General features: G+C 38.3%; 1 protein-coding gene and 1 long non-coding RNA gene across 2 annotated transcripts in view; both read left to right on the top strand.

Annotated features, from left to right (window-relative positions):
* On the top strand, positions 1–1,351 carry LOC146719023 (uncharacterized). The gene is made up of 3 exons (XR_014920857.1): positions 1–58; positions 141–296; positions 1,319–1,351. It is a non-coding gene; the product is annotated as an uncharacterized LOC146719023 (long non-coding RNA).
* Positions 1,352–15,157: 13,806 nt separating this feature from the next.
* The window catches only part of coro2ba (coronin, actin binding protein, 2Ba), a 48,586-nt gene continuing 44,257 nt past the window's right edge, over positions 15,158–19,486 (top strand). The window contains exon 1 of the mRNA XM_085458932.1: positions 15,158–15,444. Coding sequence (XP_085315058.1) covers positions 15,430–15,444 — 15 coding nt within the window. The 5' untranslated portion in view covers positions 15,158–15,429. The remainder of the gene's footprint in view (positions 15,445–19,486) is intronic.

Here is a 19,486-nt window from a genome sequence, read left to right as displayed (position 1 = left end):
TGCCCTTCGTAGCTGACTTTAAAAGCCGATGGCCAGCTCTTTTTTTTCTCCACGTGAGGTAACTGAATCAGTTGATCTGCAAATGCACTCCACATGCAATATTTTAAACCCATCACGCTAAACATTTGTTTATTTTACAGATAAATGCTGAATTCCAGCGCATCACTACGATCCCGCTAACATCCACATTTATGGCACAGCTGGACAACAACACAACCAAACTGACCAAAGTCTTCAGAAACAAGGGAGGAACATCTGGACGCAAGATCACAGAAATCATGGCTGCAATTGATGAGGTTTGGAATTAATTTTTTTCAATGCTTCATTCCCTCTTTTAATACATATGATTTTGTTGTCTCCTTCTATTGTAAGGTAAAGTTTAATGTTGGTATTATGGGATTGTTTATTCTTTGTCCTTTTCATGATAGTGTTGTCACAGTAATAAAGTTTTAAGTTGATTTGGATACTTTATAAAAAAAATTGCCAGAATTAAAAGCTGTTTTTACAGGACAGTAGCGTTTCCAAAACGGGATTTGCCGCGGCTCCCTGGGGAGAATTTTGGCATTTACAGTAGAAAAGCTGAAGCTAGAATAAACTGCCATCAGGCACCTTTCAAACCAAGACGGGATAAAGGGAGGTCTCTGAGCTTAGTACTACAACTGTTTTTTCATTTGTCCTTGCAAAACCTCCTGTTCAAGTCCTCCAAACACACCCACGTCACCCCGCTTCTCTTCCAGCGTCACTGGCTGCTGGTCAACTTCAAGGTTCATTTCAAGATCCTGGTTCTGGTCCTTAGGGCCTTACATGGACAAGCACCATCATACAATGGAGATCTTCTCAGTCCCAACACCCCCAGCAGGTCCCTGAGGTCCAGTGATCAAAGCCTGGTAGTGTACAACAGTCTAAAGACCAAAAGTGACAGATCATTGCTGCTGTGGCCCCCAAACTCTGGAACTCTCCTCCTAAGCCTTAGATCAGTGGACTCAGTGGTTTACTTTAAAAAAAAAAATCCTCTGTTCAGGCTGGCTTTGGTGTGACCTCTTGTTCATCCTCTTCCTCACTGGATTCTTCATGCTGCTGTTTTTGGTCGGGTTTCTGTTTTTTTTGGGATCCTGTGGTTACCTTTTTTTGCTCATCACATTTTTTCAAATGATAATGTTCCTTCTTTCCTTAATTTTTTTTATTTTAAATTTTGTTGTTCTTCTGTAGTGTGTCATGGACTTTTTTTCTCAAAGCATTATATACATTTATTTTGCTGAAGTTAACTGAAAATGTCTTTAAAGTTTAGCTAAGTAAAATTTGCTTTTATGTTTTACAGAACGACACAGTTGCAATGAGAAGAGTGTGCACGCTGAAAGGACTTGCAGTCTACCTCAATGAAGATCTGAACAGCTTGATCAAAGAATATCAGGCAAGTAATCAAATAGAAACAATTTCCAGTAATAAAAATTTAACTGACGGTAATTTTTCCTCACACACATTCATTAGATTATAACAAAAAGTTAAAATTAGAACATTATTGGAGATATAAAAGCACAAGCTTATGCGGGAGTGACCCTTGCCATTACAGTTGGGGTGTAATGTGGGCTGAGTGTACTGTCTTTCTGCTTTGTTGTTCTGCCGTGTAATCTAGATGATGGACCAACACCTCTCATCTCGCTCTGAGCTGTCTACTGTTTTGCAGCTTAAAGGGATATTCCACCCCAAAGTGAAAATTGGTCTATTACCATATTACCCAGAGTAAGATAAGTGAGAAAAAATAATTTTGTAACCAGTGCAATAATTCTCCTGATCCGGCAGCAGTCTATTTGCTTTTGCCTAGCATTTAAAAAATGGAGTGAATGGGAACTATAAGCATTTTGGTTGCAAATGACTCTTTAATGGTACGAATTATTCCTGGTGAGCTCAATAATCATGTCGACTTTAAATGAAAAGTAATAAGTAACTTGAAGGATTTGGAGGAGTAGATTTAGACTTGGGAATACATTATGGTTACCACATACAACACTGCAAGCCGCCGCTGCATGGTGCATGGATATTCGAATATGTGTTTATTTATGGAAACCAGAGGCTTTTTCAACCACTGTTGTTGTATCCAAGTGCTATGCCATGGCAGGTTACAGGGTGCTTTGGCGTAACCGTAATGTAGGCCCAAGTCTAAATCGCCTCCTCCTGCAAATCCGTCGTGTTACTTTTTACTTTTCATTTGCAGTCGACATGATTATTGAGCTCACCAGGAACAATGGGTATAAGATCAGAAATGTACTGTGCTGGTTACAAAATGCTTTTTTCTCACTTATCTAACTCTTGGCAATTTATGGTAATAGACAAATTTACACTTTGGGTGGAATATCCCTTTAAGTGATATGAAACCCTGCAACTTGTATTATTATGTTTATTTACTTATTAATTTTTTTAGGATGTGGACTTCCATGAGGCCGAAAGTGAAATGGAGAAGACGCTCATTGGCATCTACGTCATCAAACCAGAAGGAGAGCGTGACCTTGACCCGGCAGAAGACATTGGTATCATAGTTGAGGGTGTCGCTGTGCTCAGAGATCTTCCTGATGTTGCCACTGCTGTTGTGTTGTTGTTCGGCCTGATCTACACTTTAAACATGAGCTACCCATCCAACCTCAGGTACACTTTTGAGTTTTTTCAGAAAGTACTGATGGGACTTGATGCTAAGTCCCATCAGGGACTGCACACACCCAGGACACCGGGTGTTTAAGCTGCTGCCGTCTGGCAGGAGGTTCAGGCTGCTGAGGTCCCGAACAAATAGACTCAAGGACAGCTTTTACAACAGGGCAATAGCCCTGATCAATGTAAATAGCTGACCTGACTGGATACCTCCCTGGACTTTTTAGGGGGAGGTAACAATGTTTAAAACGATAACAATAATATTTATATTTATAACAAGGTGCAATAATAATTAATGTGCAATAATAACAGTGTGCAATACACATACACTTATTCTTCTTTTTTATACTAAGTTAATATACTGTGTTGTGTTGTTTGTTACGTTGTGATGTGTCACATCGTGTCGTGTTGTGTTATATGTAGTGCCGACGTAGGACAGTTTTTCCAATTTCATTGTACTACTGTACTATGTATGACTGTGCAATGACAATAAAGAGTTATCTATCTATCTATCTATCTATCTATCTGTCTATCTGTCTGTCTGTCTGTCTGCAAGTGCTCAGAAACAAACTCCTTGAATAAAGAGGAGGAAGCGGGAGGCCCTTATTGCTTAACTTAGTTTGAATGCTTTACGTTCAGGTATAGTTAAGTTGTTCATAAACACTTTTTTTCATTGTCAGTACTGTTTCTTGGGAACATTCACCAGTTTTACAGAACAATAATGTTCATTTGCATTTTAGCAAAATACTGTTACTTAAAAAATTGGTGTTGCACTTCTTCTACTGCTACTTGACAACATACAGAAAATGACAGACATTTTAAAAAGTTCTAGCGGTTAGGCCGCTGTGATTTGATATTTCAAAGAATGTGACATTTGGCAGCTGTCTGCAACTTGGGATGTAACCATAACTTGAAAAACTGAGTAGCACTGTTTTACAGTACAGTTTTTGAACAAAACAGCCAATTTTCACTGTTTTAAATGAGTTTAGTTTGCTCTTTCATGCTTATCAGTGTTTGAAAATAATTCCTGAAACGTCCTGTAAAATGTAGGATTTTTTTCGATAATTTGGATGCTTTCTGGACCAGTTGAAAGACAAGTTGGTTAGCACTTCACTGATCTTTGAAGTAAAATATTGTTTTATGCACAAAGTATTTAGTTAAAGTTGTAACAAGTTGTCTGCATTGATTGCACTTTGTGTTAAGCTACGGCTCTACAGTCTTTTCGGTCTGTCAACAAGTATTTAATATGCACTGAATGTGCTTAGTAAAGACAGGACTTTGTTGGATCATTTTTTTTAATCATTTTAGTTTGACGACAAGTTGGTTAGCACTTTATACTGATCTGCATTTTCTGCACAAAATATTCACTTGGAATTTGTAACAAGTTGCATTGATTGCACTTTGTGTTAAGCTGTTGTGCTTGGAAAAAAGTATTTTATATGCACTGAATGTGCTTATTAAAGGCAGGATTGTGTTTGATAATTTGGGTGCTGTCTTCATTTCTTCCTAAAAGATCTCCCTAAGATTTACTTAAAAATGTTATGTCAAGTGGTTCCACATAACTGCTTTAAGTAACTTTTAAGAAACTTTGCTATTTTGTATGGAAGTAACCAGTGTAAATGATTTATTTGTAATTGTATTGAATAGAAATTACTTAACAATTTTATATAATTCAAAAGTAACAAAGTTATGTAGCAGCTACATAACAGTTTTACAAAGATACTACCTAACCAGGTTATGTCCTTCTAAAGCAGAAAAGTTATGTACCAGCTAAGTAACAGTATTACAAAGATATTGCCTAAACAAGTTATGTAGGCTTAAAGCAACAAAGATAAGTATCAGCTAAGCATTGCAATTAAGTTACATTTAGCCAATACACTTACGTAAATCTAACTTAACAGTATTGAGTTCAAACTAAGTAACAACATTTCTTAAAAGTTACTTAAAGCAGTTGTGTGGAACCACTTGACATAACTTTTTTAAGTAAATCTAATGTTTTATTTTTTTGAGTGCAGACTGGTTTATGTCCAACAATATTTTCACGGACCAGCCTTTAATGTGTTGCAGATAAATACAGCAAAATAAAACCAGTATCAGTACCAAGAAAAAGAAGATTTATTCATAACACACGGGAAAGACCCAGGGAAACCAAGTTAACGATAAAAACGCTAAAAAAAAAACCACGCTAAAAACCCTGAAAACCATGAATTTCACACCGAAGCCTCAACTCCTGCGGCCCGGTACCAGTCCGTGGCCCGGGGGTTGGGGACCGCTGCTCTACAACAGTCTTTACGGCCACCACACTGTGACATAGAGATCCCAGGATTCTTTCCCAGCCTAACTGCTATAGAATATTTTGCTTTTATGTTTCATAGAATAGATGTGTGTCAGCGAAGTTATTAAAGTAATTAAATGATTTTGGTGACACTACACTGCCTGAATTATATTAAGTTTTTCATCTTTTTCCAAATTTTGATGAACATGTTTGTAACTCACTATGATCTAAAACATCGATTTGTCATTCATTGTCTTCTTTGCTTTAAGAGAGGTCTATATTTCCTCTAAAGACAAAGCAGTTTGGAGGTAGGCTGTCCAACATACTCTAAAAATCATTTACACCAACTTCCCATTCGTCATTTTAGAGCAAGCAAAGAATATTTCAGGTATCTGAATGGTTCAAATTTGAAATGACCTGAAAAAACAAAACTGCACATAAAAATGCATTCAACTATTCAGTAAGGTTTTGACATGTTTCTAATATGATCCAATAACTCGCTTGTATGTAAATTGCATCTAATTTGCTTTTTGTCATATTGAATCAAGGCAAATGCCCACACTGACCAGCACTGTCATTTGTTCCATGCGGTTGAAATATGCCACCAGTTCCAGGCGGCTGGCACTAATCAGACTTTGCATGCGTTCCAACTTTGATTACCAGCTCAATCAAACACAATCAAGAGGAGGGTTGGGATGTAATTTATGCCTTGCAGATAGGTTTCAACTCTGCAAGAAATAAACAATGTAACAGCAGACAAGAAAAAAAGTTTACAAAACAGTAGTAAATGCCCAAGTTTTAGAGATCACAAAAAGATCCATCCCCTGGTGCTTCAAGAACCACCCAGTAGGTCTGAGTCTGGCAGATTTTTGAGATTTTTGTAAGTGACCCCTGTTTTTGACCTTCAAGCATGAGTCAATATTCAGTTTTCACTTTTGGCAACACACCAGATGAAATACAGGCTTCTGTAGAAGGTTCAATAGCATTCCAGTGCTTTTATAATAAGCTGTAGTGCTAAGACTGAAATCTTTAGGCTGGCCAACAAGCTGTGTAAGCAATGGTGAGAGCTGCGCTAATTGAAGAAAGAGCACCAGGCTTAGTACTGGACTTATAGGCCTGTCTGTCTGTCTTTGCTGCTGCTTCGTCTGCGGCATGAAGGCCACACAAGGCCATATCTACACACTATAACCATTATTTTGTATCCTTACACGGATGGAGCACAGAAAAAAAGGCAGATTTAAATGGGAATGTGGTCATTTTTGATAGATGTTTTCTCTCATAAACGATGGTAATGTGTTTTTTCCACCACACAAAAGGCTAATTTACACCACTGCTGACTTATTGATTTGTGGTTATTATTAAAAATAAGTTTTTGTCTAAAAATACATTTTTTAAATTATTGTTTTTACAAGATGTGTCCAATACTGTAGTGTGTGTGTGTATGTATGTATGTATGTATGTATGTATATGTATATATATATATATATATATATATATATATATATATATATATATATATATATATATATATATCTCACTGAAAAGCAACTTTATGGCACTGCAAAGAAACAGCTCAGAAAAAGTGTGAGTGTGGTTCCTCCATTGTAGAACCAAATGGAAACCAAATGAGCATAAAGCACATTTCAAATTCATCGGTGGGGCTGGAGCAGACCAGAGGAATATTTAAATATATGTCTGCCAAACTGACTCACTTCACTCAGTTCATTGAGTGATCTGTGGGGACTTGTAAATTTTGAAAGTGTTTATCCCTACTTATTGAATTTTATGAGAACAAAATATATAGCCTTTGTCCATTGTAAGAATAAAATTAGTGAACTAGAGTAACAATTACTACTTTTATTTGCCTTATTAATGTCAATTAGTGAAAGAAAATTTATTTCAGAACCAGATAAAGTGGGGGAAAGGTATTTCTTCTGCCTGCTGTATTTGTATTTGATAATATGTTGTGTGGTGTTTCCAGTCTTTTTCTCCGTATTTTATGTCTACTGGATTTGAAAGGTCTGCTTAAGTGCTACCACATGTTAAGCCTTTATACTGCTGTCACTAACTTAATGTGAGCGTGTTGTTTTCCAGACTCTGTGTGTGGTGAATGTGTATGTGAGAGGAGACAGATGCAAAATGACACAGACAGAAAAATAGGGGCTAGATGTATACAGTATATGCATTTGGTTACTCGGATTGGGTCTTTTTCCATGTGGGAACAATCTAAACTGTAAATCACAACTATATCACACTTGAAAACATCCCAATTGATTCATCATTTTACCTTCATAGACCTATCTCTAAATCAGCAATGGGGTTAACTTATTTAGGAAGGCAGGGAGAGAGGTTAGGCATTTTTTTTCAATGTAATATTATAGTTCAGAAGCATTTTTTTTTTTTTTTTTTTTTTTGACAGTGGAATTAATCAGGATCTGGGAAGGACTAGGTGAATAGGGGCTTTTTTCCCACCAGACGACTCTGTAAATCTGCCCCAATGACCGGCAGGTGAAAAAATAGTGCAAATGAGAGGCTCAGCGGAGTGAAATGTAGCAGGAGAGGAGACCTGGATGAATTAAAAACTGGTGGAAAGTAATTTCAAGAGTAGGAGAGAATGGAGTGATTCATGTGTTGAGTGAATAAACGGTGGAAATGTCTAATCATGGCTGAGTTATGCATCAGCTGCTCATATCGGCACACGGTGGTGAGAAAACTGGACTGTGTGCGTGTATCATATTTCTCTCTAATATTGTAGGGTCTTTACCTTACACTAGAAAGTGCTTTAAGGCAGCTGCTGTTAATTGGCGCTACATAAAATGAGATGAAATGAACTGAATCTAACTCATGCTTGCTTCAGTCTTCACAGGTTTTTATTTTCATGCCTGCTTCCTTATCCCTATTTTTCTTCTTTACATTTCTTCACTCATCCCACTTCATCCTCACACAGACCCCTACAGTAATCGTTATGCTAACTAAAGCTTAGTTTTGTCCTCATTCCTCCCATGACGTGGAACTATTTCCCAATCAGCTATCATGAGGGGCCTTCAGTTTCTTAATTGCAACTTGAGGAGATAAGGAGTAAGGTCAGAAGAGGCTTTTGGAGAAGCTAGAAAATAAAGGCTTCATCTTTAAGATTTCCTACACTGAAATCTAGAGCTGCAGCATGTCTGTGAGGTATGCTTATTGTCACATTTACAGTTGTGGTCAGAGGTTTGCATGCACTGATCATGGGAATGGATGCCATAGTAATTTGGGGCTTTTAATGATTTCTTTTAACTTTTCTTTTTCCAGAGTGGAATGATTGTTCAGCATAGACCTTTAATGACTTTAAAAAAGCAATAATTAAATCTACAAGTTTGAATTTATTTTGCATTTTTTTCTAATTCACACAGAGTCAGAAGTATACGTACAATCCACTAATATTCGGTAAAATGTCGCTTAGCAGACTGCAGACTGGTCAGACACTTACAGTAGCCATCAGCAAGCTTCGGGCATAATTCTAGCTGAATATTTGACCACTGTTCTTGGTAGAGTTGGCATTTTAAGTTCATTTTAATTGGTTGGTTTCCTGCCAAGGACCTGGGTTTCAAACATAACCTACAAATTTTCAATAGGGTTGAAGTCAAAGTTTTGGGAACACCATTCCAGAAGGTTAATGTTTTGATGCGTCTCTGGATCATTGTACTGTTTGAACGCCCAAGTTGTCAAGCTGTTGATTAGATGTGAAGTTGAAGAATTTGGAGCTAGTTCCTCTTCATTACTCCATCTAGTTTGTGCAGTGTACCAGTACCACTGGCAGCTAACCGGCCCCAGCGCATGGCACTAGCACCACTATGCTTGACAGCTGGTTCAGTGTTCTTAGGTTTGAAAGCCTTACCTTTACTCCGCCAAACATATCTCTTGTCATTATAGCCACAAAGTTCAATAATTCTCTCGTCTTATCATAAAACTTGGCATTTGGCGCAGGTCGCTGTAAATTTCAACTGAGCGACAAGGTGTTGGTTTTGGAGCATGGGCTTTGTTCTTGATCGGCACCCTTTCAGGCCAAAGCGATGTAAGACTTGCTTCACTGAGGACAGCGACCCTGGGGTTTCAGAAGTTCCCTTGTTGGTTACAGTGGTTGTTCCTGAACATCCTAACCAATTTCCTTTCATCTGAGGGTGACAGGTTGGATCTTCTACAACAGTACAGTACATCCCTGTACAACAGCACATCCCCAGCAGGTCCCTGAGGTCATGTGATCAGGGCTTGCTGGTCGTCCAACATACGAAGCTGAAAACAAAAGGCCCCCAGACTCTGGAACTCCCTTCCTTTGAGCCGGAGATCTGTGGACTCAGTAGTTTCATTTAAAAAACAGCTAAAAACTCATGTCTTTAAACTTACTTTTGGTTGATTTCTGTTTTTATGTTTCAGCTTTTCTGTGAAGCACTTTGTGATTTTTATCTTGAAAGGTACTATACAAATAAAATTTTACTTACTTACTTACTTCTAGATCTTGGTGAAGTGGTGGCACATTTGAATAACTTCTACTTACATACAGTTTTTTGAACTGATGATCTTGGAATCTTGAGTTGTTTAGAAATGGCTCCAAAGACTTTCACAGTTTGTGTAAATCTACAATTCTCCTTCTTAGATCTTCCTGAGTTCCTTGGACTTCTGATTATCAATCAGTCCAATGTCAAAGAAATCCTTTGTATGTTTGTAAAGACAAATAGATGTAATAAACCATTTTCACTGACAAGAAGTTAATAGACCAAAGTCTATTAAGCATATGTATTTTGACCCTGTGTGGATTAGAGAAAAATAAGAATTGGGCCATTTTCTTTTGGTTTTGTTTTTTTAATTTTACAATTGGCATGCACATATTCTTTGACAGCTGTGTAAAGTCTTGTTGTTAGTTTAATATAAGTAACAAAAGCCAAAACAAATGTACTAATCTATACATGAATTAGAAGTTTTTAAAGTAATATAAAGAGATGATTTTAAGTATTACTTCTCTATAAGAGTCTTTAAGACAGCAGAATGGTGCAATATATAACTTCTGATGAAATTAGTTACCAACACGCAACAGTCTGAGAGTTGAAACAGCTGTGCATCTATCATACACTAGCTGATGTTGCTTACAACTGAAATTACGGAAACAAGGATTTCTCATCTTGCAGCATCAGCTCTCTCTCTCTTTCTTTCTCCCTTTCAAGGAAGCAGTGTAAAGATGCAAGTGGCAGAAACAGGGAAACACTTCTTTTCCAGATCCTCACAATCCTACTCGCCTTCTTCTTCTTCTGCACTTTCCTCAGATGGAGGAAGTGGTTTGTGAGCAGACTGCGGCTGACTGGAACACTGTGCTGCGCACTGGGGAAGCCGAAATCGGAGCTTCTGTGGATTAAATGTTCCACTAGAGCAACAATTTCTGTGAGGGGGGAATCATGGAGCGGGCTAGGAACCGAAGAGGGGGCTCACTCATGGTACAAACGAAGACAGAAAATGCAATGTAATGCAATGAAGGGAATTTCTCACAATTTTAAATTAAAAGTTGGCCACATTGTCAGTTCATTCATTTTCAGTGCTAGCCATATTATCTACGTTTGGGTAAAAGCCTAGCCACTTACCTTTTTTGTATATCACTCTCTTTCTCTGCATCATTCTTATCTCTCTCTCACCCTCTGCTGTCAGCTGGCCAGCAAAGCATCTACGACAGATCAAGTGCAAGAGAAATCAGGTGACAGTAAATTAATTACGTTCCATCTCAGATAAACTGTGACAGTGAAGGTGATTTAGTAGGTGCAGGTAAAACGTTGCTGATCTCTACACACATTATAGCAATTATGATATATGTCCCTTTCAGTGTGACCTGCGTTACCATAGGGATGAGGAAACTTTGCTGTAAGTGTGCGAATGTGGAGTGTATTTGTTTCATTTTTGTGATGGTTGAGGCTAGTGTCAGTCTGGCCATGATAGGAGAGAGCTGAAAATTCATACCACAAGCCACTGAAGATGTTCCAAACCAGCATTGTGTGAATATAATACATGTCAGCTCCCATAATAGCAATGTTATCAGTGAACGGTCTGGGGTTCATCTGAGTTTCTTCCATCATAATTCTAAAACTCCATAACACTATAACTCTCTATTATTGAATCCTGTTCAGGGGTTATTTTCTGAATGGAGCTAGAAAGCATATGATTGTCAGTTACAAAATATGATATCTCTGTTTGCTGCAATAAATGTAATGGCATGACAGCAGAAGGGAACAGAAGAAGACTGCAGATTGCAAGCCTTTCTTTTGTTACTAAAGCGGGCTATTGCACACAGTAGGACAATGTTTCTGGTTTTTACAGGCTACGTGTTTGTTTGTGCAGTTTTGTGTAGATTTGGTGTTTTGTGACCCTGTCATCACACGTAAATCTAAGTTGTCTTTTGTTTTTCTTTACAAATTGTGTAAAACGTTTTGCTCTTGTAATCAGCTTCTGAACAGTCTTCAGTAAGACAGTTATTTTTTTCAGAAATAGTCAAAATAGTTTTCTGGTATAATACAGCAGGAATTTATTCGTCAATGAGAAACATTTGAAGACAACACTTCTCGCATGAACTGTCATTCTGATGGTATATTAATAAAACGCTTGATTTTACATCATGTCGGAGGTACAGTTTACCTGTTAACCTGCAGTGTGTGGATGCTCATTTGAACTGTTCTGGGAAATGCTTCTTCAGTGCTTCTCAAATACTTTGAGAAATATACCAGAACAAGAGAAACTATTGGCTGCTAATGGTACAAGTTAGTTTCTGATATGGGAGAAACTGTATCAGCTGCACATCAAGCATGAAATAGTTTTTCACTGCAATTTTAGTCTGCTTGCATTGGCAAGATTAGTCGTCCCATTAACTGTTAATACAGCGTGGTTTCTGAACAGTGAGTCAGCTGAGACCTTAAGAACAGTGGTCCTTTCTTGTGGTTTACACACTCCTTAATATTTTCTGTGATGGATGAGTCTATTATTAGCTTGAACCAGCGGCACAGAAGTTGGTTACATCATATTATTGTGTTTTGTAACAATAATCTGCTGAGTAGATTAAATAATGGCTACCAAATAATCCTGCTATACGCTTCAATTACAGTGAAGGCCAATCATGTTTTACTCTGAGCACAGATGTGCGTCAACAGCAAATGACAATCGCGTACCAACACAGTCTGAGGTCTGCACGCAGAGGTTTAGGCTTCAATTAATCTAACAAGAGAGCTAATTGCTGCCAAATACTGTCAAAAATGCAGAATTTGTGAGGTTCATCCTCCTTGGAAAGCTCAAAAGCTTTTACCAACTCAAAAGCAGAATGATAGAAAATAGATAGTTTAAAAAGTCTTTAAAAATGCTTTTTTCAAGTCCACAATGTTTTGATATGCAATTTCAAATACTATAACTTTTGGTCATTTAACTTAAAAATGTGCAAAAATAATTTATTAGGAAACCAGGTTATTTAATCAATTAAAAAAGAGAAATAACCCTATTAGCAAAATCCTGTTTTATTATATTTCAATATCTTAATACTTTGGTTTTTGATCCTTCCTGCTAATAGATGCAATTTGAGGCAAACCTATGGGTAATGTTTTAGCTAACATTGAAGTAAGTAGTAGCTTCTGCACATTACATGTAAAAGGCCTACTACTGATAAAAGAAAACATTCGTCAACATTAGCTTGTGCTTTTTTATTTATTTATTTTGACACATTATTTATTATCCTTTTTGAGGTTTGAAACTAGATGATGCTCAGCTAAAGAGAGAAAGAGAAAGCCACATACATATTTAACTCAGTTAACCAGTTATCACTTCCTTAAACATCCCAACCAAAAACATCACTGTATAACCTCCATAACTACTTACACTTTCACACTTTTTGTCCTCACCACCAGTATATCATGTATACCCTCTATGAGCTATGAAGCTTCAAGGTTTAAGCTAAGCTAACATTAACTGTTAGCTTAGAAACGTGGTGTTAAACTTGTAGGCCTAAATGCACCACTTCTGTTAATATGATTAAATTTGAATAGTTTCCATGGCACAAGTAAAAGGTATTTTTGCTGGAGAAGCTACTGCATATGTAAGCAAGGCTTTCCCGGTTTCCTATTAAAAACAGAAGGAATGATAATAGCAATGCTTATATCCAGTACACTTCCACTGCTTATAAAGCGAGAAATTTATTTGAAAATCATCCACTGATAAAGACCCTTAAAGCCTCTGTGTAAAGTTGATGAAAACTTAAAACAAATGCCATGTTTAGTAGGACCAGACTATTACCTGGAGGTAATGATATTGTTTCACCACAAGGTGGAAGCAAAACATCAAATATGGAATTCCTCGAAAAGCCTTCAGAGGGTTAGACTGCTAAACAATAAGGAAATTAAGCTCCTAATGCATAACAGACCTGGTAAAATACATCCTCTTCCTCTTTGGAGAGCATAGCTAGGCCAGATCAACTGACTGCTGTTGTTTATTATTGCATTTTTCAAACCTAATGTTGTTCACATCCGTGCATGTTAGCTGTCACCGTTAATGAAGACAAGTTCTTTCCACTTCTGTTTCTTTGAGTAGAAGCATGTAGACATATGGTGGAACATATGAGCCACGGTGGCACCTTCAGATTTAATGGTCACAGGATTTGCCACCTCCACCCTGTGGATGATGTCTTTTCCTCCCACACATTTTATATGGTGTAAAGTGGAAAATTTACTTACCTCCAAAAGCCTGAATTAAGAAGTGGCAAGAGATGCAAGATTCGCACTGTGTTACAGAAATGACCATGGGCTAAAATCCCAAATTTTCTCAAATTTCATCATTTATCTCAGAAATGCTAATTAGTTATGATGTGTGATCATAAACTGAGTAAATCCTGATATAAATAAAATCATCATGTTTAAAATCATGCTGATTTCAACTCCCATCCCCCAGATATTTTCTTCTATATTTGAAAGACCCTCTCCTCCACCCAAAGTATGCAAACAGACACAGGAAATACTATTGTTCCAGACAGGAAATGCTGAGAGTGGGGCCATAGATGACACTCCTAAAACTCTGAGAATTAGGAGCAAAGTGACGCAGATATGAGTGACATAAAAAACAGACTGAGAAAGAAAACTGCGTTCACTCGGGACTCTCTTTGTCTCAGTAACCTTAACTCCAGCATGTACAGACACTTACAGTACACACACGCACGCACATAAACGCAAGTAGTTACACATAAATGGGCAAAACAAAGACTGTGTTGTGGCTCGCAGCCACTAGAGAAGACTCTCACTCAGCTATTCGGGAATCTAAGCCATGGTAACTGAGCTGGAATCTTGGCCTGTCTCTAGCATCCCTCTATTCAGCCAGTTAGTATGACAAAGATCTGTTATTCTGTGAGTGTGGGTGGATGCCTTTGTGCTACTACACTGAGACACTCAGGGTGAGAAATGCTAAGAAACGTACTCCAAAGTGAAGACGTCATAGACTCTCAAATTTCTTTGAGAAAATCAATCAAAGTTAAAGTAATTGGAGTAATAAGGCAGTGAGGTGTTGTTAGCATTAGGGCCAAATCTGACTGATGATCACTTATGTTCCTCATCAAATGTTTTTCTTGGTTTGTAATGCTTTCATTTACAACAACATAATTTGGCAAAACCAGATGACGATATCCACTGAAAGCTAAGTTCTGCCACGGTTCACCATTAGGTTATAGCATGCATGAATATTAGATTAGTTGGTGTCCTCCAAGGTGGAGCTTCTACAACTTTTACCTGTGTGTCCATTTGTATCTGCCAAGGACTCCTTTATGGTTTTATATGTAGAATTAACATCCCTTCAGTGTAGTCTGAACTTGGTGCAAATATCTAACAGACTCTTGTCTCCCCTCATTATTTCCTGTGTCGTTCACACACTTAGGCACACACACGCACACGGCAGATGACGTGCAGCCGGCTCCATGCCTGAGTAGCAGACTGCGACACAGCATCTGACTCCCCTCCCTCCCTCCGTCTCTATTTCTGCAGTCCTCTCCTATCCCGGGGTCTCTGCTCCCGCCTCCTCCCGCAGCCTTGCCTCACTGCTAATAATCAGTAATCTGTATTAGCCCATCACTAATCATATTGTGATAGACAGTGAGAGAGAGTAGTGCAGTCAGGCTTTGAGCACATCATCCGCATGTGTGTGTGTTTGTGTGTGCGTGCGGGCAGCTGGGGAGGGAGGAGGGAGGGGTGTATCTTAGCAGGGAGCTCTTCCCTGTTGTAGTAACCAACCACACGTCGACTGCCAGCCATTACTTCACTGCAGCAGCAATCAGCCCTTCCGTACTTAGTGAGCCAGACACACTAACCTGTCTGTCCCCTCCTCTTTCCTCTCTCTCTCTCTCTGTCTCTCTCCCTCCCTCTCCTTGTGTGCATATTCAGCAGAGCTGCCCTCCTCTCCTCCTCATCACTTTGCCACTCCTGCGGCATTGCTCTTTGCTTGAAGGGGACACCGGCCTGCTCCTCACCCACTGATTCTGCATGACTGTCACAAAGGTAAGACCGCTTCGGATCTGGAACAACTTTTAGGATCTCCACACAATTTGGCTCAGGGATGCGCTGAGGAGACCGAAAGCATTATTTTTTCTCATGCATGTGTGTTTTTGAGTAGTGTTGGAGTTCCTGTATAGAAGCTGGTTGTCAGGATGTTGCTGCCTGAGGATGTGTGTCATGTATGGTTTTAATAAGACTACAATAATTGACATTCTCTTACCCTAACTGCATTACATTACGGGTCAGCAACAGTTCATTCTGGGATGAGAAGTCTTATTTTTATCCGCATAGAAACTATTTAAAGTTCATTCAAAAAGTCCAAGATGCAATCCAGTAGGAGGCCTGGCGTCTAGTAACAAAGCAGATGCTTTGCAAGCTGTTATCATGCATATTGGACTGATGTGGTGCTAATAATGGGCTGTTAACATGTTTGGCATGTTTCTTTCATTATAAAACACGAGAATCAAATCATGAGGTTGAAAGCAATTTATGTTGTTTGCTAGCAACTGTGGGAATAAAGCATGTTTGAAAGCTCTGTGGTTGCTTTCACGAATAATCACATGTAACACTAATATGCAGAAAGATTACTTTTAGCAAATTATACCTTACATGGATGCTTAGTCCAAGTCCTTCACATGTAAACACATCTCAACTGTTAGTGGCATCAGTGTGACTTCACCCTGATCTGATGTGCCTTGGATTATATTTACGTTTGTCCAGTGATTGGAGTGAAATAATCTGCCTAATGAACAAGTGTAAAAGTAAAATGCAAAAAATGTTGTTCAGACATCAGGGGAACTCTAGCCTTATTAAGGATTAGACAAATCTGAAAATAAAGACTTTTTGGTTAAAGTTAGGTGAAGGGGTGGGGTTAGGCAAACAAATATGGTGGGAATAATGGTGCATCCTCTGGGGATATACTTTGGGGCATTATGCTGTTCTCTCAACTGACAACAAATGTGTTTGTGTGTATTAGCAGCCTAAAGCTAATCTTAAAGTAGGGTAAGAGTTCATGTGCACCTAAGTGTGTGCTGGTGGTCGTAGTTTGTGTTGACGTTCATCGGCGACTCGAATCCTCTTAATCAATTTAGCACACACACACATGCAGAGAGAGAGACAGACAGACAGAGAGAGGAAATTAGCACACCTTCTCCCATGTAGAGAATTAACCTGGACTGAAATAGATGACCTACTGTAGACATGGGATAATGGCCTATTTACACACAATCGTGGTCACACACCTCCATGTTCCACCAAAAAGTGTTGGTAATAGAAAATGAAGAGGTCTGCATTTCCAGGATGCAATCTCCAACACAAACCTGCACAGATTCACAGACAGTTGCTCTCAAAGCACAATTTTGCTGCCAGTGTATGTGTGTGAGTGTTTGTGTGTGAGAGAGAGTTTGTGTGGGAGGTGTGTGTGTGTGTGTGTGTGTGTGCTGCTGCGTAGGTGGACGTTCTCCACTATGAGAACTGAAAGAGGAAAAGGTCAGGTGCTCATGTGTTGGCACTTAGCCATAACCAAAATCTGACTGTAGACAAGACGCAAAGCACTGAAAAGAAATGTAATGAATATGACGCTTTTTTCTTACCTGTAATTATGGAAATGATGTGAGGAGGAGGAAGTGAGAGAAAAAAATTGTTAAAAAAAAAAAAGGTATGAAAGCGTTTTACCCGGTGGTATCTAAACGCTGATGGGTGTGTGGGAGAAGAAGGGAGAGAAAGAGAAGAGAGAGGGAGAGTCTTGGGAGCTGTGTTCATGGCTCTGCCTGCCAACAGCAGAGAAGTCACCTTGGGAAGGATACAGGACAAGGGCCTCTATGCTGACGGGGCTAAACACCCTTCTTCCCCTCAGCGCATAGATGCAGACTGACAATATTGTGGACAGGAAAGCCTTGAGATTCCTCTTTAGTATCAGACCAAGATCTGCATTGCCTTTCCTCGCTGTTTATTTAAAAAGTGTGGAGCTGAAATAAGAGTGTAGATATTTACACAGTTGCAGTAATGCTCTCTTTAAACAGCAGTGAAGCACAGCTCACTTATGCTGCCTCCTGAGCACCAGCATGTCAAAAACACAACAGAATGTGGATCATTTCTAAACATCAAAGAGCACATCTGCATATTTGATTATTAAAAATATTAATCAACACCGCAAGGGCTGTTAAAATCTATTTTCTCTATTTTAGTACATTATAAACATTTTAATCCTTATCCTATTAAGTAGGACAAAAGAAGAAATACAGTGGTTATATATGACTTTAGATTTATCTAACAACCAAAAATAGCTATACTTGTTATTGTTCATTCCATAAAAAGTATGTATTTGATTTGAGGGTAATGAAAGTTGCCGGAACTACAGGAACTCCTGGATGTAATTGAGAAACAGCGGTTGCTATGAAGAAGGTCCACCAACCAGAAAATGATCATTGTAAAGGTCAAAGAAGTGCGTTGCTTTCACATTGAGCTGACAGAGTGAGAAGCTACCGTTCAGTCTTTTAAAATGCTGACAGAGAAAATAGGTCATTGCACGTTTAAATCCACAGCCTTTGCTTTCAAACATGGCCTCACTGGACTGAGTTCTCTGTGAGACAGAGCCATAAGCTCTTTAGCTTTCAAAGACTGACACTTTAGAATAATTTCTTTGGGCCAAATGCTACCAGCTATTATGCTACCAAATAGCATAATACCTCAGATTGATATGATTTGTAAATACCTGAGGGCATCCCTAAACTGTATGACTTTATTATGCTGTTGGTTTACGAGCAGAATTAATGCCCTGTGTGCAACTATTCTACAGCAATATTTTTACGCTACAGAGTTGCTAAGGAGCAAGTGATCTACAACTTAGTAGAGTTTTTTCTCAAAATGCAAAATAATTATTTTAGAAATATCTACTCGTCTCCCCTTCATGTTTGTTTTCATTTGAAATCGATCCATCCCTGAGTTTTTAAGAGGTATGTACACACTGGAAGCAACTTGCAGCAATGTGGAGACTAAAGACCATAGATAGTGAAGATTTTCAGAAACTTCAAGCAAATAAAGGCGACACAACGCTGACAAAATTAAGTGGGTGGGACCCAACATAAACTTTTCTAATCAATTTAATTTAATTTATATAGCTCCAAATCACAGCAACTGTCACTCAAGGTGCTTTATATTTTGAGGTAAAGCTCTTACAGTAATACAGAGAAAACACTCAGATGATCTTCTATGAGCAAACACTTGGAGACAGTAGGAAGGAAAAACTCCCTTTTAACAGGAAGAACTCTCCAGCAGATCTGGGCTCAGGAAGAGGAAACCATCTGTTAAGTCTGCTTAACGTGTTATTTCTGTGGAGAGGTGAATTGAATTGCTAAAGGGGTGAATCAGAATTAAATAAGAACATTTCAGTTTTGCGAGCACACAAAATGTGTAGAGAAATGTTGAGTTTGTCAAAATCGCCAAATGTAGGTTTCACTCACTCCATTTGAAAGCTCTGTTGAAACCACCAGTTAAAATCGATCTTCGACTCAGTGTCCCATTAAATCAATCTCAACCTGTACTCTATTGTAACAGACACAAAATTTATTTTTCCTGCCTCAATGCTTTACTTTTATGAATGTTATAAAAATCCTAAGTGTAGCAGCTGTTATACAGACATACCATGCAGCACTGCGAAATTAATTATATTCATTTTTTGACAGTCAATATTAAAACATACCGTTTAAAAATAACAGATATTTTTTAACATATTTAAAATGAATTAAACAGTAAAAGGCAAACATTAGGTTTGTGAAGTCCCACTTTGAAAACTCGATTTTTATGGGCGTTGCTATTTTGTTGTTCTGGCTGCAAAACTGTATGCTTAACTTGTTAATCATCAGTCATTAGCCAATAATATTCCAGATAATCCTCCTTTCTGAAACATATGTACAACATTTGCAAAATGGACTCAAATTTTTATTCAATATAACCTAAAATAAGTGACTGAGGCCATGCCGTCAATAATAGTGTTTACAGAGGTCCAATAGACTTTTATAGGACCGGAAGTACTTTTGCAACCACA

Source organism: Copadichromis virginalis, linkage group LG1 (assembly GCF_057382275.1).
Source record: "Copadichromis virginalis isolate Kocher_CV1m ecotype Utaka linkage group LG1, C_Virginalis_male_GT1.1, whole genome shotgun sequence".
Taxonomy (NCBI): domain Eukaryota; kingdom Metazoa; phylum Chordata; class Actinopteri; order Cichliformes; family Cichlidae; genus Copadichromis; species Copadichromis virginalis.
This window is presented reverse-complemented; position numbering and strand designations above follow the sequence as displayed.